The sequence below is a fragment of the Acanthochromis polyacanthus genome, chromosome 9 (genome assembly GCF_021347895.1).
Source record: "Acanthochromis polyacanthus isolate Apoly-LR-REF ecotype Palm Island chromosome 9, KAUST_Apoly_ChrSc, whole genome shotgun sequence".
In the NCBI taxonomy this organism is placed as follows: Eukaryota; Metazoa; Chordata; class Actinopteri; family Pomacentridae; genus Acanthochromis; species Acanthochromis polyacanthus.
This window is the reverse complement of record NC_067121.1, coordinates 15,893,552-15,920,455: the sequence shown is the minus strand read 5'-3', so window position 1 is coordinate 15,920,455 and position 26,904 is coordinate 15,893,552. Positions and strand designations below refer to the sequence as shown.

The window sequence follows — 26,904 nt, the reverse complement described above, 5'->3', positions numbered from 1 at the left end:
TGACATACCCACCCTAAAAAAGCACTGAACGTTGGAGCAGCAATGGACCTGAGACTTGGCGGTGTAGCGCTCAGACATGGGGAACAAACAGACCATTTTCACAGCACAGCAGCTAGATGCCTATCAGGTTGGTATCAGTCCTATTTCTGTCTGAATGAGACCTTCAGCCTCTGAGTAAATTGTGCTTCTCCTATCAGTAGCAGCATGCATCTGTAAACAAGGCTGGTCAGACTTCTTTAGACTTTTTGGTTAATTAAAAAGTAAGAACCTCCAGATCAAGGCAGTGCAACGCTACATGTGTAATGCTGTACTGGGTAGATCAGTGCTTTCCTGATAGAGCTGCTGATTTGATTTTGTTTTTCACATCCTTCAAAACTGCTGTCTGGTAATGTCTGTCTGTAACCGTTCAAACTTTCAGAGGTGATGTGAACCTCAAAGTTAGCGACGGGATGCCTAAACATAATATCATTTTTTTTAATAGAAATGCCTGAAACTGAGTCTTATGCATTAGAAAACTTGTGATGAGTGGCATTTGCTCGGGTACTTGATTTAAGTGACTTTACTTTAACAAGCAAATATTTTTCTTTCATATTGATATTGTTGCAGAAAATGTATGGATTTATTATAGATTACTTAGGCAGACTTTCCAAAACTATGTACGCTGAATTAGCTTGTTTTGATTAACGACAACATTGTGATAACGTGCATCAATAATAATTAAACAATAATAACAGTGCAGTGCAGACAGAGGTCATTCTGTATATTGAGTACTTTTACTTTCGCTGTAAAAACATTTTCTGTTAAAGTTTCACATGCTGTTTTTAAAGTGTGATAATGTTCTTATTACTCTTATAGTAATATCATCAGTTTATAAACATGATTAAGCATTGCTCTGTTTGAAAACAATTGCTTCCCTATGTTCTTGAAATGAATTTCCATCATCTGATTGCATTTGCAGGACTGCACATATTTTACAAGAAAAGAAATTCTCAGGTAAGTGTACAATTATTTTATTGATTCTTACTGTTAAACTGGGCCACAAAAAGATGTTCTGTATGTATGTTTAAGATATTATGTTTATAATGTAGTGACGTTAAATCTCATTTCTTCTGAGTCGTCGCTTCTGTGGCACACCTGACAGCTGAATTTTGTTCTGTTCTGCACCTTGCTGTAACTCTAAACTACACAATCAGGAGAATTGTCCGAACTCCCTACCAATGAGATCACTTTCAGAACTTTATTGTACTGAAATTTGTCAGATTGTTTTTTTAGGTTTCCAGTGTTTCTGTTAAACAAAAGCTGTAGCTGAACTGCAAGCATTTTTTAAGTTAACTTTTCTTAATGATACAAAACTAAATAGTACAGAAGATATAATTTAACTCAATATTGAAAGAAAATTCTTTAAACCTTCCCTAGACTGTTCTACCGCTATCGGGATTTGGCACCACAGCTCGTTCCTCTTGACTACACCAACCACCCAGATGTGAAGCTACCATATGAGCTGATTGGCAGCATGCCAGAGCTGAAGGTAGACCCACTGGTCCACACACACTCCGCAGACCCGCTGTCTCCCTGTGTTCCCAATGCATAATTAATGACCAACTAATCGACAGAATTCTTTGAAAGGTTATATGTAACCCAACTCCTTTAAACTTGAAGAATGCTAGTGGGTCCTAGAGGGCACACTTGTTGGAAATGGGTCAATTATATGCCTCCTTACATGATGACAACAAGGTAAACAGGTCTGTTAACACGCTGGTTCCTGATGTGCCCTGAGAAAGGGAGAGTGATCTGGTGAAGTTTTCACTTTCCCTCAAAGTCATTCATCACTTTAAATTTATATTTTTTGTAGCATGTATGGATTCTCATCAGAAAAACAGAAATCAGGGAACACGTCAGTCAAAACAACAGTTCTACAATTTCATTCAGCAGCAAGGATCTAGTCAGGAGAAAACAACCTGAATAAGAGCCATTAAACAAGCTCAAGTGTGATAATAGGACTACTGTGTCTATAGGCAGTGCAGACATAATAGGATTTTTTTTTTTTACAGTCTATCAAGTGCAAAGGTATTCACTTAAGAGCTGATTTTTAGTCTTTTATTAAAGACTGAGAGGGACTCTGCAGATTGAACAGCATTTGGTAACTCGTTCTACCACCGTGGAACCACAGAGGAGAAGAGTCTAGCTATGGATTGGTCCTGTTGTGGTGGTTGTATCAGGAGCCTTTTGTTGGCTGAGCATAGTGAGCAGGAGGGAGTGTAGACCTGAATGAGAGAGTTCAACTAGGATCATCTGCAGAGGTTTGACCGTGCATGCAGGGAGGCCTGCCAGTAAGGAGCTGCAGCAGACGATGCTTGATATTACGAGAACAAAACACAATCTTAAAACAATCTTGAACTCTAAATTTGGAGCACAGGAAAGCAACCATATCCAACAAACACAGCTCTATGTGTTGTAGTTCTGTGTGGGTTGAAAGTTTGACATTCAATCAGACTGTCATGTGGGTTGTCCCATCTGTCTAGGACAACCCATTTCGTCAGAGAATCGCTGAGGTCTTCTCTGAGGACGGAGAGGGAAACATGACTCTGGACGACTTCTTGGACATGTTTTCTGTCCTTAGTGAGATGGCTCCACGTGACCTCAAAGCCTACTACGCTTTCAAAATTTACGGTAAAATACTGAAGTTCACTGTTCCACAGATCCCACTGCTCATGGTGTAAAAATAATTTCTGAAATTCAGTCTGTTTCTTTTAATACTTATCATTTAAACACAGCATGTAGTCAAGCACTAGAGTAACCCTTTCTAGTGCCACAAACTGAGCTTGAACATTTGCTAAATGTTAGAAATTTTTTTTAAAAATCAATAAATATCATTGGACAAAAAAAATCTTGTTTTTATCTGTCAAAGTGGCTAAAAATTAATGAACAAAAACAGAAGAAGATCAATTAGAATCTGGTCAAATTCCATAGTAGAGCAATCCAAAGAGATATATTTACACTTTGGAAAGAGTAATGCTGTGTGAAACGTGCCATCAAAAGCAGTCAGAGACCAGCATTCATTGTATTTTACCAGGTTTTACAGAAGCGGTCTATCGGACAGTAAAGTGAAACATTTCCTGATTTTCTCTAGCTTACTTTTGCATGGCATCAGTTTAAGATCTTGTCTAAAAAATAATTCACATTAAATTCTGAACCATCTCAAAGTCTTAAGCAGATAACACAATGTTAATGGGGCCCACTGTCTACACGATACAAAACAGGAGAATGGGGCTAACACGTTTACTGTATCTAAAGCAAGTAAAGAAAAAGCACCTATAATGGCCCAATATTTACACAAACGTTCAAAGGTTTGGGGTCACCCAGGCAATTTCATGTTTTCCAGGAATATCACACTTTTATTCATGTGCTAACATAATTGCACAAGGGTTTTTTGACCATCAATTAGCCTTTCAACACAATTTGCAACACAATGTAGCATTACAACACAGGAGCGATGGTTGCTGGAAATGGACCTCTGTAGCCCTATGTAGATATTCCATTAAAAGTCAGCCATTTCCAGCTAGAATAGTCATTTACCATATCAACAATGTCTAGACTGGATTTCTGATTCATTAATATTATCTTCACTGAGAAAAAAAGGACATTTGTAAGTGGTCCGAAATTTTTGAACTGTAATGCAACTGTTGCAACAGAACCATTAAAATGTTGTAGTAAACACAAAATTATACATGTTACAAACACACACCTATATGATAGTGGAGCATTGAAGATGAAGGGGTATGGAGCTGTAAGCACAGCGGATAGATGGTTCATGGAATGTTTTAAATGATTAACCAGCTCTTTATACAGGCAACAGGCTCATCAAAGCCCAGTTTGTGTTTGTAAAGAGTGGCCCCCTAATTAAGAAATGCTGACAGATGAAGACGTTACATACACATCACCATGGCTATGGGTCAAAGGAACTTTTCATTCATTATTTAGACTAATAAAAAACAAAAAGACAGGCATAGGACATAGAGTTACAGCAGAGCTACGCTATGATGAATAGGATGGATGACTCCAATAAAGAAGTGAGTGTGTTAATGTGAATGTGTTTAATTCATTAAAAGATATTTTGAAATCTAAAATATTTCTTAATGGATTAAACACATCGATTGATGGATCGAAGTTAGCATATCATACCCCAATTTTACTAAATGGAGGCTTCAAAGATCCTATAAAAATGATCTGTCAAATTCACTAAAAAATGCTTGGTAGGTAGGGTCTCAGTTTTTCTTTCAAGTTTTCTTGAAATCAATCAATTTTGCAAAGCGCAAGTCACAGATTAAAACTGCTTGGTTTGTCCTTCCTCATTGAACACAAACCAGAAGAAATGATGGAAGAAACAAAACGTCACAATTAGGACTAACTGATTATTTGACTTCTATAAATCTTTCTCTATTTTATTTAATTTTTTGCAAGATTTCAACAACGATGACTTCATCTGTAAGTCAGACCTGGAGAAGACTCTGAACAAACTGACCCGTAATGAGCTGACGGAGGATGAGGTGAGGATGGTGTGTGAGAAGGTGATAGATGAGGCTGACCTGGACAACGATGGACGTCTGTCACTCGAGGACTTCCAGCATATGATTGTCAGAGCACCAGACTTTCTCAGGTGAGCCAGTAGTAAACCTACACATACAACACATAAAAGCATGCCATTTTATTAGGTATCAACTATTAGCATATACTAGATTAGAATGCCAGTGACAAATACTAACAAATGTACTCATTTGTGTTCACAGCACCTTCCACATAAGGATATAAAGTATCTAAAGGATATAAAGTAATATAGCAATCAGAGACATTTCTTACCCAGAATAGCACCAGTGGATGGACTGAAAATACTGCAGAATATCTGGAAACTAAGGAAATCTCCACATCTCTAGCAAGAACTGCTGTCAAATATGTGAAAACTGTGAAAATTTTAGGTTTGTTTATGCTGTAACCAAAACCGGGCTATTCACAGTGAATCATCAGTCAATCCATCAAGACAAGGCTCATTAGTTATGACCATCAACAGTAGATTTGTGTTTTGTATCTAAAGGGTTTCAAATTGCACTGGACAATAAAAGAGACACATGCCAGAATATTCTAGTGGGTCATAGCAGGCCAATAAAGGAGAGCTATTTGTCATGAAAACAATCAAGCACCACTGTTAGAGCACAGGGTCAACTGATAGCAGTTTCCTCTGTCATTCAGCCAATAAAACACTGAATCCTGAAGTTTTATATTATTTTATTTAAACAAAAGTACGCATATCTACAAATTGTAGATACATTTTTATATGGGTTTAGAAAGTACAGTACAATTTAAGTAGATCTCTTTTTTAATGTAATATTTACAATGTTTTTTAACCACTTTTTCCAAAAGGTATTACTCTCCCTGTGTACTTCACAATCAATGGAATGAAAATATGGCTGTAAAAAGGGATGTTCAGTATATGATGACATGTGATAAGAATCTTAAGAAAGAGATATGATTTAAAAACAAAATCAAGGAAGAATCATTTTTGTTAAAAACGATACAGCTTGAGTCCCACAACAGTCAGCTCCCGATGTTCGTTTATGATTTAAAGCTACAATATCACTTGAACGAGATGGCAGCGCTAACTCTTCCTGCTCAACAATCCTCCATCAGGCTCATTTTCACTTGCATTCATGTAGCAATGCAGCCTACTATAAACAGAGCATATCCTCTTTTGGCTCAATGAATGACACATAACAGGAGAAAAAAAAAGCCTGCACATTCAACCGTACAGGTCTACAAGTAAGTCTGAAAGTTACATTACGCAAATATGCACAGGTCCAAGATTCACAATGCATAGCTCACCCATGACAGAACTGAGTACTAGCGGTTAAGACAAATGGTCATGGTAGTAATGAGGTCCCAAATTATTTGATTTTGAACATGTGCAGGCAAGCAAAACCCCATTCCAATATGTTATGCATATTGGAACCTAATTTTCAGACTAGCAACAAATGTCGGAAACATGAAAAGCAATGGAAACACCATAAATACAAATAGTGGGTACATGTTTGCATCACACATTTTAAAATAAACATGGCTTATGTTCTTAATGAAATACTGATTAAAATTTGAGTTTTGTGGTCACCTAAGAGGCGTTTTGAGCCTCTGGTGCCATCTAGCTGGTAAAACTAAAGGGCTACAATCCAACACGCGAAAAAATGTACAATACTAAAACTGAGACCTTTAAGCTTCGGTCAAACCAGCTTTCACGTGAGCCAAAAAAATAAAATAAAAATATCAGAATAAGCACAAGTATAGAAGCAAAGTCTCAAAACTTTTTTTTTTTCACAGACAAATTACTGGATTAAAATTACAGTTGAAGTAGGGAAACTGTTTTAAGTGACCTAATACCAGGACAGTGGTTTGCTAGCAGTGAAACAGCTAAGGAGTTAAAGTCATTTTTAAGTAAGTGTAGTTTAATTTTGGTATTATATGCCCATTATATTACCAATTACTCAAAAGATCAAAAATGTCTTTGTTAAATAAGTAATTGTATTGTTGTATCGCAAAACTAGCACTTGGCACAGACTACACACAAAACACAATTTACTGTTAAAGTGCAAGGAGAGCTGCATGGACAGAAGGGCTGAAGGGCCTTACAGTGTGAAACTTCAAGTGATTTTAATGTCAAATAACCAGAGACATCATTTAGCTTAACTGTGAATCAGAGCAACCAAGCTAAATGGTTTAACACTTACTGAATTCCTACTGAGCTGTGACAATTAGTTGACAGAGAGAAAATAAATGACAACCTTTTTTGTTAATCAATTGCTTTAAGTCAATTCTGAAGGTAGTTCTGGCTTCTGAAAAGAGAGACTTTGCTGCTTTTCTTTGTCTTGTGGGATAATAAACTGAATGCTTTTTTACTTGAGGAAATCTACTTGGGCTTTAGGTATTTCTAACTGACATTTTTAACTTTAACATAAGTATTAATTGCAGGAGTGCTTCCTTTTACACTAATTGAAGAGTAATTAAATTACAAAGCAGGTACTACACCTTATTACACTGTACGTAAGAGGATAGTTAATTATACAGTGAGTACTTGCAGAAATTTTCTAAACAGCATACTTACAAACAGGTAACAATGCAATGCAAGCCTCTTTTTAACTTTCATACAATGTACTCGAACTTTGTGTATATATATATATATATATATATATACACACACAATACTTCCTCATTGGTTACTATACCAGAAACAACCTTAACAGAAAGATTTCACTTCACCAAAAAATGTTCAGTGTATCTTTTGACAACAGAACTTTACCTGCAGAGTCAAAAATCTAGGCTGCAGTTCAAGGTACTAAAAAGCCAAACTGCTTCCCTGCACTGATAAGCTAGAGCACAAAGGCTGAGAAGATTTGAGGGCCGTGAGTGGGGCATGATGAAACACATTTCTAGTTACATGAAATGACTGTGGAGGACTACATTCACATCCAGTCGAAGTCAAGTAGGAAAACCTCCGAATCCAATTTCTCTCTGATCTTGAGAACATTATTGTTGATATTATTCTGAAACCAGGAGGAAACCTGTGCAACTCTGTTTCACTGGAGTTCAAGCCTATCAGCCTCTGGTCAACATTTGTCACATAAAAAGGGAAAGAGCACTATATTAAAAATATATCTAAATATCACATTTGTTTTCCAATCCCACACTACATAGGTTAGATGAGTTCTCATCCTTGGTTGTGCTACCAGCTATGTCAAATGAGTGTGCAGAACAAAGAAACTAACATCAGAAGTAAGAGCCTGTCTTTTGTTTGAAATGGAACATCTGGATAATGCTCCTAACTGAGTTCTCCATCACATACTCTGACCTATGAAGACAACAGATCTCCATAAAATGGAAGAGATGCACCCCTGGAAGCTTTCAGAAGAGGAAGAGAGTAGGGGAAGTCCTCTCCTTACAGAGAAGATAATGGTTTATGTGGACTGGGAGGACAGGCCATGGTTGGGGAGAAAGAGGAAAGGGGAAGGAAGTGCTAAGAGTGAGCACAGTCCATTTATGTCCAGCCAGCAGGCAGCCAGTGTGGAAGGCCTCAGTCCTCAGAGTAGGCTACAGCGGAAGAAGCTGGTCTTTTTTGGAGGCTCGGAAATTTTGACTCCGTGACTGCTTCCCTGTGGTGTGTTACCCTCCTGCAGAATAACAACAACAAACAGGTCACCACTTTGTCGTTTGCCAAGTAGCCATGTTTTAATGGTTCAGATACTTTCTCTAGATAAATCCTTATGAACATTTCCACAAGTTGGAACAAATAAAAAACATTTTATTCATTACAATATTCAAGAAGTTTAACTACATTAGTAATTATTACATTTATCATTGTCACAGATGTATATGTACAGAATTTTCAGTATCCAATAGTTTTTCCTACCAATTTTGTGTCCATTTTTGATTTAATGTCTCTGGCGAGTGTCAAAAATGCCTGTGAATCAGAACAAATACACATATGGACAGATTTCTGGCTCTTGTTGATCATAACAGTCACAGGGTTCAAAACGGTTTCAGACAACATCAGCGCTCATTGAAAATGTGTCTGTTTGGAATGGGTGATTCTGTGCTAAGTCAAATAAAATGACAAAGACGGATATGGTAGAGTTTGAATTTAGCCAAACATGATACCAAACTTACACAATGGATGTTACACATGTTGTCATGCTGCGAATACTCAACGATTACTAGTTATTTGCTTTAACATAACCTCTGCAGTGACAAAACAGACAGTGGAAAACCTGACAGTTAATCAGAAGAGCATACAGGTTGGGTTTTAGAGTGAAGCAAAAGACTGAATGAGCCGCAGCCCATTAAGGTACAGGCTGTCAAGGCCTGCTGACAATGTAGCTGAAAACTGTTGTGAACGCATAACAGAAAATGAAAAGATATGAAGACCTTTCATCTAAACTACTTCACATTTGACAATGCACATTCATACAAGTGTATATGTCTGCATTTTAAGCAAATTTACTGTGACTTGTCCTCTGGATAAAATATTAATTAAAATCTGAGTTTTGGTGATTATCTATGATGCATCTAGCTGCCAAAACTAAAGAGTCACAAGCAATATTGCAAATTCTCCTCAAAAAACAGGGGCTGCTTACATTTTCCACATTGATGTTGGACTTTGCACTGGTTTCCATAAATTTGATTCCATATTCTAGTGCAAGCTGAAAGAAAATGTGGAGGAAATTACATAAGTCACATTTTACCAAGTGTTTTTCATGTAATATCAGTAAAATCCACCAAATCTATTCTTTATTCTCAAATATAATCCTTTGACTACCTATCATTTTAACTCCACCTCACCTTCTCTCCCCTGTCTTTGGACACCTGCCGCTTGTCATTGATGTCACATTTGTTGCCAAGAACCATCTTCTCAACATCAGCAGATGCATGCTGGATTAAGAATGACAAATTTTGTTACAAAAATGATGCATGATGCCATTCATACTTGTAAAGAGGTCGCAAGCATGTACAGTAAATGGGGTTATATATGGACCAGTACATACCTCTTCTATGTTTCTTATCCAGTTCTTGATATTATCGAAAGACTTCTCGTTTGTGATGTCGTAGACAAGCATTATGCCCTGCAAAGAACACAAAATAACATGTTGTGATAAATTAATATGAGATACATATAAAAAAAATACATGCGAAAGTGTTTTGACTTCACTATGAAAGTGGATTTAAGTCATATTTGTCTGTGAAGACACCCACCATTGCTCCTCTGTAGTAGGCTGTTGTGATTGTTCGGAAGCGCTCTTGACCTGCTGTATCCCTAAAATAGTGCGACAAAGAGTTAAGCAACAAATACCAAAAACAAGCTACATACACACTAAGGCCCATCCAGACGAAGACAAAACGAGGTCCAAACGCATAAGTTTCTTGCCGAATCTGCGTATCATCCACACGAAGACGGCGTTTTGGGGGTCTGTAAACGATCATTTTTGAAACCAGGTTCCAGAGTGGAAAGATTTTGAAACGCCGTATAGGCAGCTCCGTATTTACTGGCCATCCGCTACTTTTCAGATACGCTTGCATCATAGTTTCGTATGACATGTATGCGCCACACGTGGCAACAAAGCTAGTGACCCTACTATCCCTGTTGCAGCAAAATCTCCTTCTTCTCAATCACCACCGAGTTGAACAAACAATTATCGAGGACACATTACGGCACTTTATTTACTTCCCGGCTTGGTCTCTGTTTACAACTTTTGCCGCAAGTTCGCATGCCCACTGTTTTTTCTTCTGTTTGCGCGTGTTTCCGTCATATCGTTACAGTGCCCCTAGAGGTCTGGCATGTGTTTTACAGCGGTTCCATGCGTATCGAGTGCATTCATGTAGACGCACACATGTTCTGAGACGCCTTCGTCTTTATGGCGATCGTTTTTGAAACTGTTAAGCGTTTTGTCTTCGTGTGGATGGGGCCTAAGGTATTATTTTTAAAACATCTAACGTCTTCCGCAGTATTCCTGACTTTCAGGAAATTCTGACACCTCTAGAACAGAAAATGTTATAAGCGCTGCTGACTCCATTTCAGTGACGGTTACCAGAACAAAACAATGACATCAGCTTCAACTACCAGTGTTTAATTCATCGTTGATACTGAATTAGAGGCTTTCTTGACTTTTTTGACAACACTGGCAGCTTTTGTGCAGTCCAGGAAACGTACTTTATACTGTTGCTGTTCTTTGAAATGCAATTACAAAATAAAAACATGTTAGATTGAATATAGCCACAGTGTTTGGGGAAATTATTAGGGAAGTTCCCATCAGTTTCTCACAGCAGTTATGTGTGCCAGGTACATATTAAGAAGCTGGTTCATATTAATTACTTTTCCCAACTGGAGCTCTTATAGCATGGAAGCATAAAGCTTGGGAATTGGGCAATATAGAAGAATGTCATACCTAGAATTTATAAATGTTAGAAATTGTAATATCTGTCATTTTGTAATTGACAAACAGTACAGACAAAGAGTGAAAGAAATTGCTACAGGGTTTCTGCAGAAATCAGCCAGTCAAATTTAATGCTTTTGAATCGCATTTTAATGCTATACTGTAAAAAGTTTAATGCCACGACCGTGAACTCAACAAATGACATGGGTTTGTTTTTGTAAAAGATGATTTTTATATGAAAAGTGTCCCTAAATTTCACCATTTCTGAATCCAGAAACCACTCCTGACCACCCACAGGCTGTAGTCATTCTCTGAAATCCATGTTTTCTAGCCATTTTTGCTGGAGTTTGCGTTTCCCCATTGCCCAGCTTTGCTCCAAGTGGTTCAGCCTACCGGTCACTTTAAACACATGCAGTTTTTGGCAATTATACCCAAGCAGCTGGAACAATTATCGCAATGCTTCGGCACGTTTAGGCAGATGCACATATCTGACAAATCACAGTCTGTAATTATCTATTATTAGTGTCAAATAATTTTCTTGAAAATTGCAGAAAGAATTTCTAATGCCACTGAGAATCAAATTTAATGATTTTTAATGCCATTTAAGGCCTTAATTTTCACAAAATCAATTTAATGACAATTAATGCTTTTGAATGCCCTGCAGAAACCCTGGGCTAAAACTACAATTAACATTGGAGTTTAAAAAATAAGTTAAAGACTGCTACAAATAAAGGGCTGTGGACACCCTTAATCTGAAACAACCCAACTTAAGGTAATGTTGTTACAAACCATACTTTGTAAGACAAATGTAGACAAAACGCTGTCATCATGACACAATTTTAGTATTGAAGGAATTAAACTTACCATATCTGTAACTTTATCTTCTTGCCGTCAAGCTCTATTGTCCTAATCTTGAAATCAATGCCTGCAGGGATAAAGAAGGATCATGCATGTCAATCATAACGTTAGCTTGCTAGCATGGTATATTCAGAATGCCTTGCTAAGCTGTGACACAAAAATGACATTTGTGGACTAGGAATAAACAACAAACGGTAGCAAGATGTGTACAAACGATGAACAGTGTATTTACAATGCGTGTATTAATCAGCACTAACGTGCTACATAACGGACTTTTTGGTGCCTTGGCAGAATGTAGACGGGGGCTAATGGCTAACTGCTAACGTTAGCAGGCAGGAAATCCACCCGGCATGAGTTTATAATACAACACAAGCACGTTCACTAATACAAGCGTCTCACACTAAACACACATTAACACATATTCTCCTTACCGCGCATTATCAACTAGTTAACTATGTTGACGTATTTATTGGTTTTTAAGGACATCGAAAAAGTAGTTACTTTCATTCTAGAATATAGCATAGCTAGCATGCCAGTAAGTAGACGGCCCCGTAGAGATAGCCCATTGGCGTACTGTAAAACACACAGAATGACACAGCTCACATCCCCCCAAAAGCCGCACCTATTGTTGAAATAAACGTTGAATTGAAGGCGTCTTCTGAAAACCTGAACAGGACGCAGGTCTTCCCGACTCCAGAGTCGCCGATTAACAGTAATTTAAACAAATAGTCGTATGTTTTCGCCATACTTGATATTATTGCGGAAATCCCGCCCGGCGAAGCAGCGATGTGACAAAACAGAAGTGACGCCCCCTGCTGGCCCGGAATCCACCAGCAGTTTTTCTGTGACTGGGATCAGTGGGCGTTCACTGCTCAGCAAAGGGAGGGAGGTAGTTCATCCACTGGAGAATTCTAGTTTAAAGATATTTCAATATTTAAATGTTTCTACTATATTACAATATTAATACAATGCAGATTATTATTGAACATGCATAACAATATGCTTGTATATGTGAATTTGGGTACCAGTCTATGCAGAAGTAAACTTCTACATACATGGTAGACAAAGTGGTGGTATGGAGATATTCTATGTGACTCTGTATGTTGCGTATTTTTGTCTTGTAGGGCTTTTTAAGTACAACAATAGTGTCAATACATGCATTTATACATACAGCATAAAACTCAAAAGAGTACCTCCCTGTGTAGTTTCACCTAAGTATGACTCTTTTTAAAAAACACAGGCATCTCACATCCATCCATTCTCTATACACCGCTTTATCCTCACTAGGGTCGCGGGGGATGCTGTAGCCAGCTGACTCGGGCGAAGGCAGGGGACACCCTGGACAGGTCGCCAGTCTGTCATAGGGCTACATATACAGACAAACAATCACACTCACATTCACACCTATGGACAATTTAGAGTAACCAATTAACCTCAGCATATTTTTGGACTGTGGGAGGAAGCCAGAGTGCCTGGAGAAAACCCACGCATGCACAGGGAGAACATGCAAACTCCATGCAGAAAGATACCAGGCCCACCCTGGGATTTGAACTAGGGATCTTCTTGCTGCAAGGCAAAAGTGCTAACCACTACTCCACTGTGCAGCCCAGCATCTCACATGCAAATTGGAAAATCTCAGGAGGAAGCCAGGGTACCTGGAGAAAACCCACACATGCACAGGGAGAACATGCAAACTTCATGCAGAAAGATCACAGGCTCACAACCCAGGACCCTCTAGGACTTTCTTCGCCTGTATTTTCAATATAGTAAATATATATAGTGTCAATTTTCAATTTAAATATAAGAGCAAATACTCTACTTTTCAACTTAAAAATTATGTAACTATTGAGAAGTGATACAATTTAAAATGAATTACTTTATAGTGATATTGGATACGAGTATATTCCTATCTATTGTTTGCTATAATGGTAATGCAGTTGTTTGCATAGTGATTCTCTTTATTTCTGATGCTTCAAATATATTTAGCTAATAATACTTTTCCCTTACTGAAGTAAAAATTGGATAACAGTACTCACACTTTACATAATGGTATTATATTTTGGAGCTTGACCGGTTTTGATCAAAAAGAAAAAAGAGAAAGAAAAGCTGCACAATTCTTTCCATCACTTTCAAACACATCACTTGACTTTCCTCTGTGTATAGCGCTGCTCATCATTCATGTGTTTATTAGTAGTTACTTGTCTATGTTTATCTTTACTGTATGGTGCTTCTGCCTGAATTAGTTGATGAATGGCATTTTCATCATCATTATGTACATTGTCAGTGTAATGTGCATTACTTCATCGTCATGTGTGACATCACTTATTACCTCAGTATAATTGCATGCATTACTTTTTAGTATTGTAGCTTTATTTTAGCTTTCCTATTTAATTTCAGTATTGTATCATACTTATAAAAGTTGTTTCCTTATCTTATTTACATGTTAGGTAACCTAAGCTAATGTTTTACAAGAAGTCTGAGGGACTTCTTACTTTCTGATGATAATATAACCTTTAACAATCTTTTCTGGTGTTAGCTGTGTTTAACACTTAGACTGAATTGTCAATTATATGCTGTGTATTTAATGAAATAATCCGCATTCAGTGGCTTTACTGCTGTGGAAGCAAAGAGACAGCAGCACAAAAACAACAGAAAATTCACTCTCTCTGTGAAAAGCACTGCATGTTCGCACATGTACGCTGAAGGGTAAGCTCTTCATGGTACGGTTTATGGCTGTGTTGAAATTACCTCAAGGACACACACAAACACATATGTGGAACAGTGCATTCCTACACAGAGCACTCACAGTCAATAGAACACATAAAACTCATGTCAGCATCAGCAGCTAGTATCAACACTGTCATCAACAGTTTTATTTGTGCTCAGAGTTTGGTCTACATCATGTCCAGCACCGAAACTGAAATCACATGGCCCCAAAACCATTTTAAGAAAAGAAAAAATAAAGAACCATAAATATGTAAAAGGCCTACATGTGTTTAACAACCATGAATAAATGGGAAATTACAGAGAATGAATGGCATGTAGAAAATATCTTTCACAAAACAAGTTTTTTAAAAAATCATCTGATGTTTTTCTCTGCATTTTACAAGCTATTGAGCTCCTGCAGAGTTTGGTCCAGGACTTGGTGCATTCCTATGTTTTCCTCTTTTGCACTCGACAGGTTCTCTGTAATAAAAAGCATCAGGAGATTTAAAATCAGTGAACACATTAAATAATCACATAAGTGAAGTGGGTATACTAATAAAATACAGTTCATTTAAGAGCAGACAGAGCATTAAGAAACACACTTATTTGGCTTTTTCAAGTCGGCAGAATAGAAACGCCACAATAGCTGCAGTGAAAGAAAGAGTAGGTTTCAGTGAAATGACAGAAGTCTGAGTAAAAGAGAAAAATGTCTTTATTGAGCTTCAGTTCAATGCAAAAGGGAAAGGAGCAGTGAGAGTGAAGGGAAACAAGAAGAGACAAAGTGCTTCAAATAAGGCAAAGAGAGTCAAAAGGAAAGTGAGGGCTTCCTAAGCTTAATGTGATGTTTACAAGGTGTTCATATCATTGAGGGCATGATCCAGCTCCTCGCTGATAGCCTTGTACTTCAGCTTCTGAGTGTACAGTTCGTCTGCAGGTCAAAGGGCAGAGTGAAAGCAGGTGAAGAAGGTTCAAAGGGAAAATGCGGGTTTGTGTAGACCATGGAGGGAAATCAGAAAGAGAAAGAGAGAAACCATTCATTAAAGATTAAGAACACTAAAGATTCTGTAAAGAAACAGTGCAGATTACTGTAGGATTGAAATAGACAACTGAAATGAAGCATACCCTCTAAGTCATCTATGGTCTTTTCCAGCTTCGCAACTGTCCTCTCCGCAAATTCTGCACGAGTTTCCGCCTTTGAAAAGACAATAAACATTTTGATCATGCAGACATAGCCTCCGTCAATGAACACATCTTAAGTGAACGTAAATTTACCTCCTTAAGTCTGTCATTCAGGACTTTGATCTCTTCCTCGTATTTGTCTTCTTTTTCAGAGTACTGCACAGAGACAAAGTTAATCATTGAACTGTCAATGTTTTAGCTTGTGAAAATGTGGTATTTCACCTTTTCATGCTTGTACTGTATCAGTATTTATGCTACATGATATATTATAAAGCATGAAATTGGCCTGAAGCAAGGAATGCAGAGTGCTGTGTATTCAACTACAAATATGACTGTGAAGTTGTTTGAGGTCAAGCAGAAATTTGGCAGACAATTTACCTTATCAGACTGAGCCTCTAGAGACTTGAGGTTGTTTGTGACATTCTTCAGCTCCTCTTCCAGGTCACCACACTTACTGAAGAAATGAGGAAGAATGTGTTTTAATGATAATAGTTCTCTCATTTAGAACATGCTTAAAAATGCCATGTTATCTTGGTAATATGTGAATGATGCCTGAAAGAATTTATGGAACTTTTCTGTTGTATTTGTGCTTACAGCTCTGCAATTTCGGCTCTCTCTTCTGCTCTCTCCAGTTCACCCTCCAGGATTACCAGTTTACGGGCAACCTGCCATTAAAAGACATTAAAAGCAAGATTAGCTTCATTTGAAAACTGAAGAACAGCTTAAATGGGATCTCTGTTTCTGTACCTCCTCATATTTGCGGTCGGCCTCCTCAGCAATATGTTTGGCTTCTTTGAGTTGCATCTCCTGAATCTCCATCTTCTCTTCGTCTTTCATGGCTCTGTTCTCAATCACCTTCATGCCTCTAAAGGCGAGAAAGAGACATGACTTTTAGTGTAGCAAGACCACAAGGAGAATCAATACTTGTTGAAATAAAGCATCTTGAACACGTACAAAAGTTTGGGGTCATCCAGGCAATTTCACGTTTTCCATGAAAACTCACACTTTTATTTGCGTGCTAATATACCTGCATAAGGGTTTTCTAATCATCAATTAGCCTTTCAACACAATTAGCTAACACAATGTAGCATTAGAACACAGAAGTGATCGTTGCTGGAAGTGGGCCTCTGTACCCTTATATAGATATTTCATTCAAAATCAGCCGATTCCAGCTAGAATAGTCATTTACCACAATAACAATGTCTACAGTGTATTTTTGATTCATTTAATGTAATCTAAAAAAAATGCTTTCTTTAAAAAATATGGACATTTCTAAGTGCAATTAACAGATGGATGTCCATCGTCACCTTTCACTCTCGTCTGCAGCCTTCTCAGCCTCTTCCAGCTTCTGCAGGGCTGTGGCCAGCCTCTCCTGAGCACGATCCAACTCCTCCTCCACCAGCTGGATCCTGCGGTTCAAAGATGCCACATCGCCCTCAGCCTTTAGCAATGCAGGGAGACATTGAGAGAAAGAAGTCAGAGGTCAGCCAGGAAACAGGCAGCTGCCACACAGACATTAGGACTGGTTGGGTTTGGTGTATTTGCAGTCCTGTTTACTCCATCCCTGCAGTCAAATGGTGCGAGTATGCTGAGCTATGCATGGAGAGCTGTAGATGGATTCTCTCTGGACACACATCTGTTCCTGTTTCATGGTCAGCTTCACTCTGAGCAGCCATGAAGACTGCTGGACTTTGCAGCTTGACCTGCTTCTTTGAGAACATACTGATGCAGCATAACAGAAATACAGTTGTAGGCTGACATACACTACTGTTCAAAAGTTTGAGGTCAATTAGAGATGTCTTCATTTTTGAAAGAAAAACATTTTTTTCAATGAAGATAACATTGAATGAATGAGAATTAAAGTTTAGACATTGTTAATGTTAAATGACTATTTTAGCTGGATTCGACTGAATTTTAGTGGAATATCAACACGGGGTACAGACGAACATTTCCGGCAACCATCACTCTTGTGTTCTAATGCTACATTGTGTTAGTCAATCGTGTTGAAAGGCCAATTGATGATTAAAAAACCCTTGTGCACCTTTGTGTACTACCTGGTGTCTCGTAAACTATTGGAATGAATGGACGCAAACCTACAGTCTCTTGTTATTTCAACCAGCCTGTTGGCAGGTAATACGGTGACGAGGACGCGCAGTGCATTTTGAGCATTTTGAGGTGTTTGAGCAGATATGGGGCGGGTTAAAGTTAGATAACCCTGCCGAACGAAATTCTACAAAGGAATGTCTCCACAGTCTCAACTTGCCTCTGAAACAACTCTGCTGACCAGACTAGAATAAAAACCTCACAGTTGGCGAACACAGGCACGGTTTACCCTCCTGCACCGGAGTTATGTGCGCATTGTTCTCGTTACCTTCAGTCCACTTCTGACTGACAAACCATGAATAAATTCTTTTCTCCTCAGTAAAGATGCTAAACAACTGTGTGTGAGCATTAAGTATTAACATAGAATGTGTGTGGAGTTGGTTCAAATGATATTTTATCTCACTGTTTCGCGCAGTTCCCGTTCAGTGTCCAGTTCCCTTTGTACTGCCAGGACACGGTCCTCTGCTTTATCAGCTTGTTGCTGGAGGGAACAGATTTTCTTCTTCACCGCCTCCATGATTTAGACTGCTTTGTTTTCTCAAAAAAAATACAAAAAAGGGAGCCCAAAAGGTAGCAGTCCGAACTGCTCCCAAGTTATTGATTTGCGTCAAAGTTACAGACTCCGAGGAAATCTTTTTCTCGGGCAGGAAATCAGGGACGCGCAGAGCTGGTATGGGAAAAAGGGCTGGGAGTTTTCAGGAAATTTACGGCCAGATCCTCCAATCCTGTGAAGAATCCTGTTTCAGATGACATCACAGGATTTAGGAGGGGAAGGCACTGCTCTTTCCTCCACAAAAGAGGTGTGTAATGTCACTCTGTGTGAGTGGAAGCCTGGGTTTTCTATTGTGGACTTATATGGCAAACTTTAGGTGTTTCTTGGGCTGCTATTTCCTGGTATGATTAAAATGCGAAAGGATCAAAAAAGGAAGGGTGTATGTCTGAGTCATAGTCACTGTGTGATCAATGTGAATCATATCTAATGTGATTTATAACATTTGATCGGATATGGTTGTGTGAAAGAGAAAAGGAAGAAAGCAAAAGTTGGTGAAAGAGAGAGAGGCAAATGGCAGACTGTATGGAAAACAGTGGTCCAGAGCGTTGGTTGTGGAGGGAGGAGAAACATGGGTCAAGAGTGGGGTGGGGCGGTAATAATCTGACCTGCAGTGGCTTGGAATGTAAATTGATTTGGTTGCAGACATGACCTGTAGCCATGGGGTGGCGACACATTCCTTCAACGCCCCGTTCTGCTTCTTCCTGCTCACCCTTTAGAGTAGCCTGAATTTATTTACTCTTTCTGTCCTTGTATCACATTTCTATAAATCAGCATCCTTCATAAGCAGTGTGAAACACATTAGAAGAAGAAGCAGTAGCAGACAGACCTACAAAAAGCAGATCTGTGTGCACCTGATAGGTAACCTGAGAGAGAAATCGTCCGTGATCACCTTTAACCTCTGAGGTCTTAACTCACCTGCTCTCATTGGTCAGTTTAAAGCTCCACTGTGGAGGTCCTTGGAAGTTATGTTGTATTCACTTCAGTTGGGCTCTGACTATTAGAGATGAAACCATTACAAAATCTACCAAAAATATTAAAAAGAACTAACGAGGCAACAGAAAGTATTTCCATGTGTCATTATCCAAGCTATAGTATCTCTTGTGTCATACCAGTGTTATTATACTGGCTCCTTCCTGAAAGCCAGTGAGGCCAAGTCTCCGCCTGTTTACAGATTTCCTTTACTCACTCTTTGGTGTCAGTTGCTGTATATTAAAGGTAATGCGTAGTCTAATCACCTTGAGATCTTACTGGAAAAGATACATTTCAGTGATAATAATATGAAGTAAACCTAAATGCTGTTTTAAAGTCAGTGACATTCACCATTGCACTTGGACTAGGTATGTACTGTAAGACCAGACAGAGGACACTGTAATATCTCCACCCAAAGAAAGGCCATAGCATTGATTTCATTAGACACTGCAGTATGGGGTTCTCTGTTTGCTTAAGCTGCATTCCTGGGATTCCCCTAGTCGGCTACAGGCTGGCCAAGTTTTGTCTGTGCTTGAGAAACAGTTTGGTTACAGGCCTCAGTGAGCCACCAACAACTTGGTTATTTTCAACATTATTTGGGTAAGAAGATACAAATGAGTCATTTCTACAATTCTACAATTCTACAATTTCTTTTAGCAGACGCTTTTGTCCAAAGCAACGTACAACACAAGCAAGAATTCATTTCAGGATTCACTTTGTGGCTGTTTGTCCTCTTGTTTTCATTATTACTTTCATTATTCTATTATGTATTGTTACATTTCAACATGTCCTCCTGTGTTTTGTCAGTTAGGAACAACCAAACTACACAAAACTATCATAGTGAGTCCCACACTGCCCCTTCTGTGTTGTGTAAGTAATAGTAGAAGCAATGCTCAAACTGAGTGTTACGAGCCAAGAAATCATTGGCTGATTTCTTTTAAACTAATTTTGAGCTTTCATCTCTGTTACTGGTCTTTTTTCAACCATGGACAGATCAGTAATTCGCTCCATCTGAAAGACTGGATATTGATACTTTGAATGACTTAGGTTGTAAAGTGAGTAATGTGTTTCAGATGGCGTCTTTCTGGTAAACTCACATCTGTGGCTTTCTTCTCCGACAGTTCCAGTTTCTCCTGAGCATCCTTCAGGGCCTCTGAGTACTTGTCCAGTTCATCCTCTGTTCCCTTCAGTTTCTTTTGCAGACCAAGCAGCTCATCTTCCAGCTGACAGAGGGCAAATTTGACAGAAAATCAGTGATGTCTTGAATATGTTTACAGGCTCGCTGAATGTGGATGTTTTGGAATATTCATGGTATTTTTCAGACAGGTGAGTTACAATAAGAATGGCCATAAGTTATTCTGTTTGTAATGGTCACTAGTGTACAATTATGCAAGAAAATCTTCAGAGCTGTTACCAAACTCTAAGACTTTTATCTTCTTGATACCACAAATCTTTCTATAGTCCATTTGGTACATACTCCGATATTTCAGTCTGGTGGTAAAACCAGATGAAAAGTCTGAGCATCTCCATGGTCATTAGGATTCATCCTCTGGGAACCATGCATTTCTGTACCAGGGTTGAACAAGTAATTGATTTCAAATAAAAACTAATTTAAGACAATGTAATTAGTAAACCACAAAGGTGTGTAATTCCGGATGTAAGTTATGCAGTACAGCTGGTCCAGGGTTTAAACTATAGTGATAATGGGTTTATAAATTCATGCGTGCTCCTTGAAAACAGTCACACATTTGGTATTGACAGACTTCATGGTGAGTATATTCAAATATAGCTGATAGATCAACTAATATTGCCTTTTTTGGGTTATTATTTTGATAATCTATTGTGTTGCCTGTTTAATTCTGACTATATCTTCAGTAGAAAAAAGCTCCAAAGTAAATCTTTCACCATTAAGTCTGTGGATTGTTAAAAATAAACTAGACATTCTTTCTGAAGACACACAGCTACTGAATTTTGAAAGTTACATTTTTATTTGTATGCTCCAGTCCTTTACCTACTGCTGGAGTCTCTGCCTGATGTTCTGAGTAATAGATGCTGATACTTCATGTTACTTTTGTGTTTTTCCAGGGCCTTCTCTCAGCCTGAGTGCACTCTCATGTTCAACTTATCTTGCCAAGAATAGCAAAGAAAGCATCGCTTGCTTGTATTCCTGTCATCCCAACAAACTAAAGAGCTCTGCATAATCTTCTAGGATTTCATGCCGACTGTTCCTTGATGCAGAAGACATGCTGGGGCTCCATATGTGCAGTGCCAGTGACAACTGTCACTTCTTGTGCTCTCTAGGGGTATGATTAGGGCATTAGCCACCAGAGAGAGGATTCTTTCCACTTGCTTTAATCTCATTCCTGGCTTTGTCCAAGCATCTCCAACTCTCAGCTCTGTAACATTCCTCTCGTACCACCATAATGATGACACCACCTCCCACTGTGCACTAATTGCCTCTATTCAGACACCTCAAATATCCTATTACATTTCCAGATTCTACTTTGCTTGTATCAAGTGCTACAATTTCACTGTCATTAAGTTAGTCCTGGAAATATCAAGCTGTCTTTAGCGTGAGCACTGCAGTACCAAATATGGATGTGCACATATTTGGAATTTGTGAGGTTTTCTCTAATATTGTACATACTTTAGTTCCGATCAGGATGTTGTGAAACTTGGTCTACTAGAGTCTGAACAATAGCTACTTTACTTGGTGTGTTTTAACTCTTGATAGCTTGACGTAATGTATTTTATTCACTGTGGATCATAGTTCCAGCAGTTGTCACTGTGCCATTCTGTCTGTGCTTTTGTGAACATCTTCCAGACCTGGAGCTGACTATCAGCTGCTCACTGCAATTCAGCATTTGGTGCTCTTGGGAAATACTTGAAATTTTATGCTGAGCCCCTCTGCTTGGTGATGAATGATTAGGTTGTTTTAGACTACACTATAATATGGTAATTGTAATTGTTCACAATAGGCTTTCAAAGAACAATTTATTTAATTCTTAAATCAGAAAGAAATGCAATCACAAAACAGTCAGTGGATTATAAAAACTGAAAAAATTAAGTCAGATTATACCAACATACATGACATGGTATACGGAGCAACTACATGACACAATAATATTGTTGCAATGTTGCTGGTATCAAATTATTAGGAAAGCGTTTGAATATATATCATAATATTGAAAACATGCACAAAATCACATAAAATTTCAACAACAAAGACTAGTTATTACAACATGCACATTTTCTAAAGCAATTTGTTTACTTACTCTGATCTTATTTACCTTATTTGCATTTGATCATATTTTTCTTTTTTGACACATAAATATTGAATACATTAAAATTCCATAAAGTCTTTCCATTTAGGTCTCACCTGTTTGCATTTATCTTCCGCTGCCTTCTTGTCAGACTCAGCCTGCTCTGCCCTGTCAATGGCATTCTCCTTGTCCAACTTCAGCATCTGCATCTTCTTCTTGATGGCCTCCATGATGAATGTTGCGTCTCAGTGCCTTACAGACTTCTGGAAAATATGGTTTTGTTTTCTTCGAGTGAAAAAATGGTGCAGATGGAAGATGCCTTGCAGGAGCCCTCACTAGGTTAGGACAAGGAGAGCAACTGGCAGATGCAGAGGAGGAAAGAGACCTAGTGAGTATAGGAGAGGAGGATGTAAACTGAGTTTTGGTGGAGCTCTGTGTGTTTTAAACTTGAGTGGAGGTTTGGAGACAGCCCCAGTCCCCAGTGACAGCCCTTTCCCATCGGTTGCCCCTTTCGCCACTCCCCGCCTTGCCTACTCTACTTACTGTGCCCCCCTCCCTAATCTAAACTTTACCTCTCAAAGGCTCTTTGGAGGAACACCATGGTAAAGATGTTTTGTGCAATGCTCATCCAATGTCCTTGTTTGGATTTTTTGTTTTGATCAGAACAGGAGAGTAATAGCAGATCAGAAGTAGGAAAAGGATTCAGAACTAAGAATTCAAAAGGACATTGTTCACATTAGTAATATGAGTTACTTTCCCCCTTTGTGCTATCTATATGCCTGTGCTCTTACTTAGGAATGTTGAAACTGATGTTAATACCAGAGTTGGTTAGAAAGGACATAGTTTTCATTCTACTGCTGAATGAAAAAGGGCTGTATGGAAAATTATCCAGCCAAAGAAAATTTGGGGGGAAGAGCTCCGTGTCTGCATGTGATCTACACCAGGCCGTTGGAACGCTGAAGTCGAGCTGCACAGAAAGAAACCATAGATCCACTGCAATTAAGATCCTCCTAATTACTATTGGTTTCCACATTTTTATTTAGATCTGTTGCATGGAATTTGTGAGGCACACAAGATAAAAAATGTTGTTGACTGAGGGATACAACTTGTACTTATGAGAGAAATATGATTTGGTTTTATGAGATATTTGGAAAATGGGTCATGCTTGGCTTTTACTTCATGCTCTTTATTTGCACATATGAAATCAGAAAGTCATATCAGTTATGTCATGACAAGAAAAAGACATTCAAAAATTAAAGCCAGACTAGATATTCCTATTTATGTTTTTGTTTTGTAATCTAGGAACAATCTTGGTGCAAACAGGCATTTTCTTTAGCAGGGTAGGAGGTGAACACTGTACATCTGTCCCGATGACATCAACTGATGGACTTCTGTGCCAGCTGCAGCGGCTAAAAATAAAGATTACAAGGAACCCCAGACGAACAGTACAGTAGCCATTTAAGTAACACCTGAGGATAAACTTGGACAAATGTATCTCTTATTCCTGATGCTGTATGACCACTTTTGCAGTATATATCCTCTTGGTTGATGTTACTGTTGTACAGACACTACCATGGCTGTGCTTCCATACAGTGGACACAATACAGGAAGGACGAATTGAAACCAAACCTGGCACTTTGAGAAACATTGTTTATTGTCTAGTAAATGCCATGCACCTGCAAATTTACAGATTTTAAAAGAGATTTAGAATATTTCCTGGTAAACTGACGTAGTAAGTGTAGTAAGTGTTTCTGTATGTCTTGAGCACTTTTTTGTCAGAATGAATTAGTTACTTAAAATCGTTTTTGACTACATTGCATTACATACTAAAAAAGATATTGAAAGCTTACTCTTAGTTTGGGTGAAATTGTCTGAGTTCTGAGGTCAGGGCCTGCTACACGTCATACCACATCAGCAGACAGGAATGTGCTACACAGTTACACAAATATTAGCAAATTCTAAACGACACTTCGTACATGTATTTTGAGGCTGCCTTTCCAGAAGTCCACCTCAGGAAACCTGCCAAATTGAAATTTAAGCAATACAATGTACAAATCTTTGAAATTAGAGTACAAGATTACTGTAAGTTCAATATGATCATTTTCTTCAACACAGGAAAGAAACTGCAGCCTGTTTTGTCAGGAATTCATGAAAGTGATGGCAGTTTGATAGCAGGGGGTTAACATGAGCTTACATCATGACTCTAAGAGATAACAGTGGTGGTCTGTACCTTATTTGGTCTGTCACAATAGTGACTGCACACATTGTTATGATTACAAATTTTACTTAGTGAAATGCTTTTCAGGTTTAAAAGTGATTTTAAAGGAGGTTTGCAGAAGAGCCCAGACGGGTAACATAGAAAGAGAGAGAGAACAGGAGAAAGAGAAATAGTGACAGAGTGAATCAGAAGAGGAGCCAGAGAAATTAGAATCCTCCCACAGGAAACTGAGCAAAACTCCTCTTCTCCTTGTATGGTAAAAACTCCCCCAAAAGCCTGAGTATCGCCTTGGGAGTAGAGTGAAAGTCCTGCTAAGTATAAATCACAAGGCTATGGGAATGGTGGAACAGATTAGAGTTTATAAGAGCACTACATACCATGAAGAATACAAACTAGTTTTTAGTAGTCTTAAGTGCTAAATGTCATAGAAGGGAATGCTATATGTAAATATTACTGTTGGATCCTTAATGTTTTCAGACCATTGACAGACCTGTAACATCCAATTTTTTCACATCAACAGTCGTACTCACAGCAGAAATCTGCCTCAGTACAGAATAATGAACATCCAAGATTGTAAAAGCCTGTTGTGGCAATAACTGATGAATCAGATGTAATGCCTGTGTGATACACTGACTCATAGCGTACTGAGACAAGCCTAACTGTCCGGCTTCTGTACAGACATGTCTACTAACTACACAACTACTAAGACACAAACACTATGTACAGCGTCTGGAAGTGGTTGAGGGAAGGAGCAGTCTGTTATATTTGGGTCTGTAGCTCAGTCCACTTGTATTCATGACTCCTGACAATGTCTACACTCTATCTTAGCAGCCAAAGGAACACAGATCTGTCAGTTTGAGGGGTAACAGTTGTCTTGCAAAGACCAGTGCTGAAAGGCTTTTCATACTAATGCTCGCCAGTTTTCACTCATGCATATATTTTTAATGCCCTCGCCTCAGTTTGCTTTCTGGTTAATTGATACAAAAATGAAGCTTTTTCCCAGCATGTATGTCACAAAATTATCTATTCACTCATCATATTCCTTAAAGTTGTGTCACAATATGCAGATGTAAAAAGTACCAGTTGTTTGAGTAGGCTTGAAACGTTATTTTAATATCAAGACCATGCTATCGTAATAATTACTCCAGTAGCTTTGTGTATTGTAAAACACTGACAACTTAATAAGTGGTATATTTTTAGACATGTGAAGCAGCAATATTTCTACTTATGTTTCAAGAGTCTTTTCACCTCTGATGAAGTCAGTATTTGTTGCTTGGCTGCCATCTGAGCTTTACACATCAGCAGTTTTAGTCATTAGGATGATCAGCTGCATTAAGTTGAAGCTTAGAATGACGGGATTTAATTGCACATCACATCAGCATTTATGACAGTGAAGCTTTGCAGTGATTTAAATATTTTAAATGAGAAATCTAACATCAGTGAAGACATTTGTTTCTCATTTAGTTTCACTTCAGTTAATTGAAGCTACAACACGAAGCATATGGTAATGTTTAAGACTGTATTTTGAAGAGTCTGAGGATGATTTTTCATCGTGTCAACTTACCTTTGCTCAAGGTCAGGTCAAGAAAGTAAGGCTTTTCACAGTTTGGTGTGAAAGAATTTAACTGGCCCACACAGAGCCCTGATCTCGGCTGCCAAACCTTTGGGATGAACAGGAACAACCGTGAGCCATGCAGTATCGCTCAACATCAGTGCTTAATTCTTTAAAGGCTTTGAAATGAGATGCTTAAAAGAAGCAAGCAAGCAAAGTTTATAGCACCTTTCCAGAAAGGAAATTCACAAAGAGCTTCACAATCAAATATAAAGAACAATCATCACTGACATGAAGTAATGAAAGGGTCGAAAGAAGAAAACAAGTTTAAGAAGGGGATATAGTTATATAAAAATGGTCATTATGAAAACACACTAGCATAACAGAAAGATAATGATAATGTCATTGTTAAGCAATACATCTCATGATTAATTAATGATCTTAAAATGTGGTCATAGTCTAACACCATGTTTAACTATGACCCCCTCCCGAAGTCTTAAAATCAAAACAGCTAGAAATGGTGATCATCATCCAGTCCT

The 26,904-nt window shown here is 38.4% G+C and overlaps 3 protein-coding genes across 6 annotated transcripts; 1 reads left to right on the top strand and 2 right to left on the bottom strand.

Annotated features, from left to right (window-relative positions):
* Positions 1-12: 12 nt before the first annotated feature.
* On the top strand, positions 13-5,267 carry cib3 (calcium and integrin binding family member 3). Its single transcript, XM_022203678.2, has 6 exons — positions 13-127; positions 959-993; positions 1,417-1,528; positions 2,523-2,670; positions 4,462-4,657; positions 4,788-5,267. Exons 1-6 carry the CDS (start codon positions 77-79, stop codon positions 4,807-4,809), a joined length of 564 nt encoding a protein of 187 aa, XP_022059370.1. The 5' UTR covers positions 13-76; the 3' UTR covers positions 4,810-5,267.
* On the bottom strand, positions 5,264-12,627 carry LOC110957584 (ras-related protein Rab-8A-like). The gene is made up of 8 exons (XM_022203677.2): positions 12,445-12,627; positions 11,829-11,889; positions 9,787-9,847; positions 9,579-9,656; positions 9,376-9,465; positions 9,171-9,236; positions 8,447-8,497; positions 5,264-8,207 (listed from the first exon to the last, which is right to left on the bottom strand). Exons 1-8 carry the CDS (start codon positions 12,566-12,568, stop codon positions 8,118-8,120), a joined length of 621 nt encoding a protein of 206 aa, XP_022059369.1. The 5' UTR covers positions 12,569-12,627; the 3' UTR covers positions 5,264-8,117.
* A 2,041-nt stretch (positions 12,628-14,668) lies between these two features.
* tpm4b (tropomyosin 4b) lies at positions 14,669-23,028 on the bottom strand. Of its 4 annotated transcripts, none has more exons than XM_022203680.2 (9): positions 22,712-23,021; positions 20,430-20,555; positions 17,015-17,148; positions 16,455-16,572; positions 16,302-16,372; positions 16,086-16,161; positions 15,801-15,863; positions 15,651-15,720; positions 14,669-15,008 (listed from the first exon to the last, which is right to left on the bottom strand). In XM_022203680.2, exons 1-9 carry the CDS (start codon positions 22,823-22,825, stop codon positions 14,926-14,928), a joined length of 855 nt encoding a protein of 284 aa, XP_022059372.1. In that variant the 5' UTR covers positions 22,826-23,021; the 3' UTR covers positions 14,669-14,925. The 4 variants fall into 4 exon arrangements, with proteins under 4 accessions (XP_022059372.1, XP_022059374.1, XP_022059373.1 ...); XM_022203681.2 differs by lacking the exon at positions 14,669-15,008 and adding an exon at positions 15,223-15,456 and having other exon boundaries at positions 22,712-23,028; XM_022203682.2 differs by lacking the exons at positions 20,430-20,555; positions 22,712-23,021 and adding an exon at positions 18,214-18,526.
* Between the last annotated feature and the right edge of the window lie 3,876 nt (positions 23,029-26,904).

Coding starts and splice junctions, on each gene's coding strand:
- cib3 (XM_022203678.2), top strand. CDS start 77: ATGGGGAACAAACAGACCATTTTCACAGCACAGCAGCTAGATGCCTAT. Junction 994..1,416: donor ACAAGAAAAGAAATTCTCAG/GTAAGTGTACAA, acceptor AACCTTCCCTAG/ACTGTTCTACCGCTATCGGG. Junction 1,529..2,522: donor GCAGCATGCCAGAGCTGAAG/GTAGACCCACTG, acceptor CCATCTGTCTAG/GACAACCCATTTCGTCAGAG.
- LOC110957584 (XM_022203677.2), bottom strand. CDS start 12,568: ATGGCGAAAACATACGACTATTTGTTTAAATTACTGTTAATCGGCGAC. Junction 9,657..9,786: donor CCTACTACAGAGGAGCAATG/GTGGGTGTCTTC, acceptor TGTTCTTTGCAG/GGCATAATGCTTGTCTACGA. Junction 8,208..8,446: donor CAAAAATGGACACAAAATTG/GTAGGAAAAACT, acceptor GTTATTCTGCAG/GAGGGTAACACACCACAGGG.
- tpm4b (XM_022203681.2), bottom strand. CDS start 22,825: ATGGAGGCCATCAAGAAGAAGATGCAGATGCTGAAGTTGGACAAGGAG. Junction 16,573..17,014: donor GCTGCAGACGAGAGTGAAAG/GTGACGATGGAC, acceptor TCTCGCCTTTAG/AGGCATGAAGGTGATTGAGA. Junction 15,457..15,650: donor GACCATAGATGACTTAGAGG/GTATGCTTCATT, acceptor TTTGACCTGCAG/ACGAACTGTACACTCAGAAG.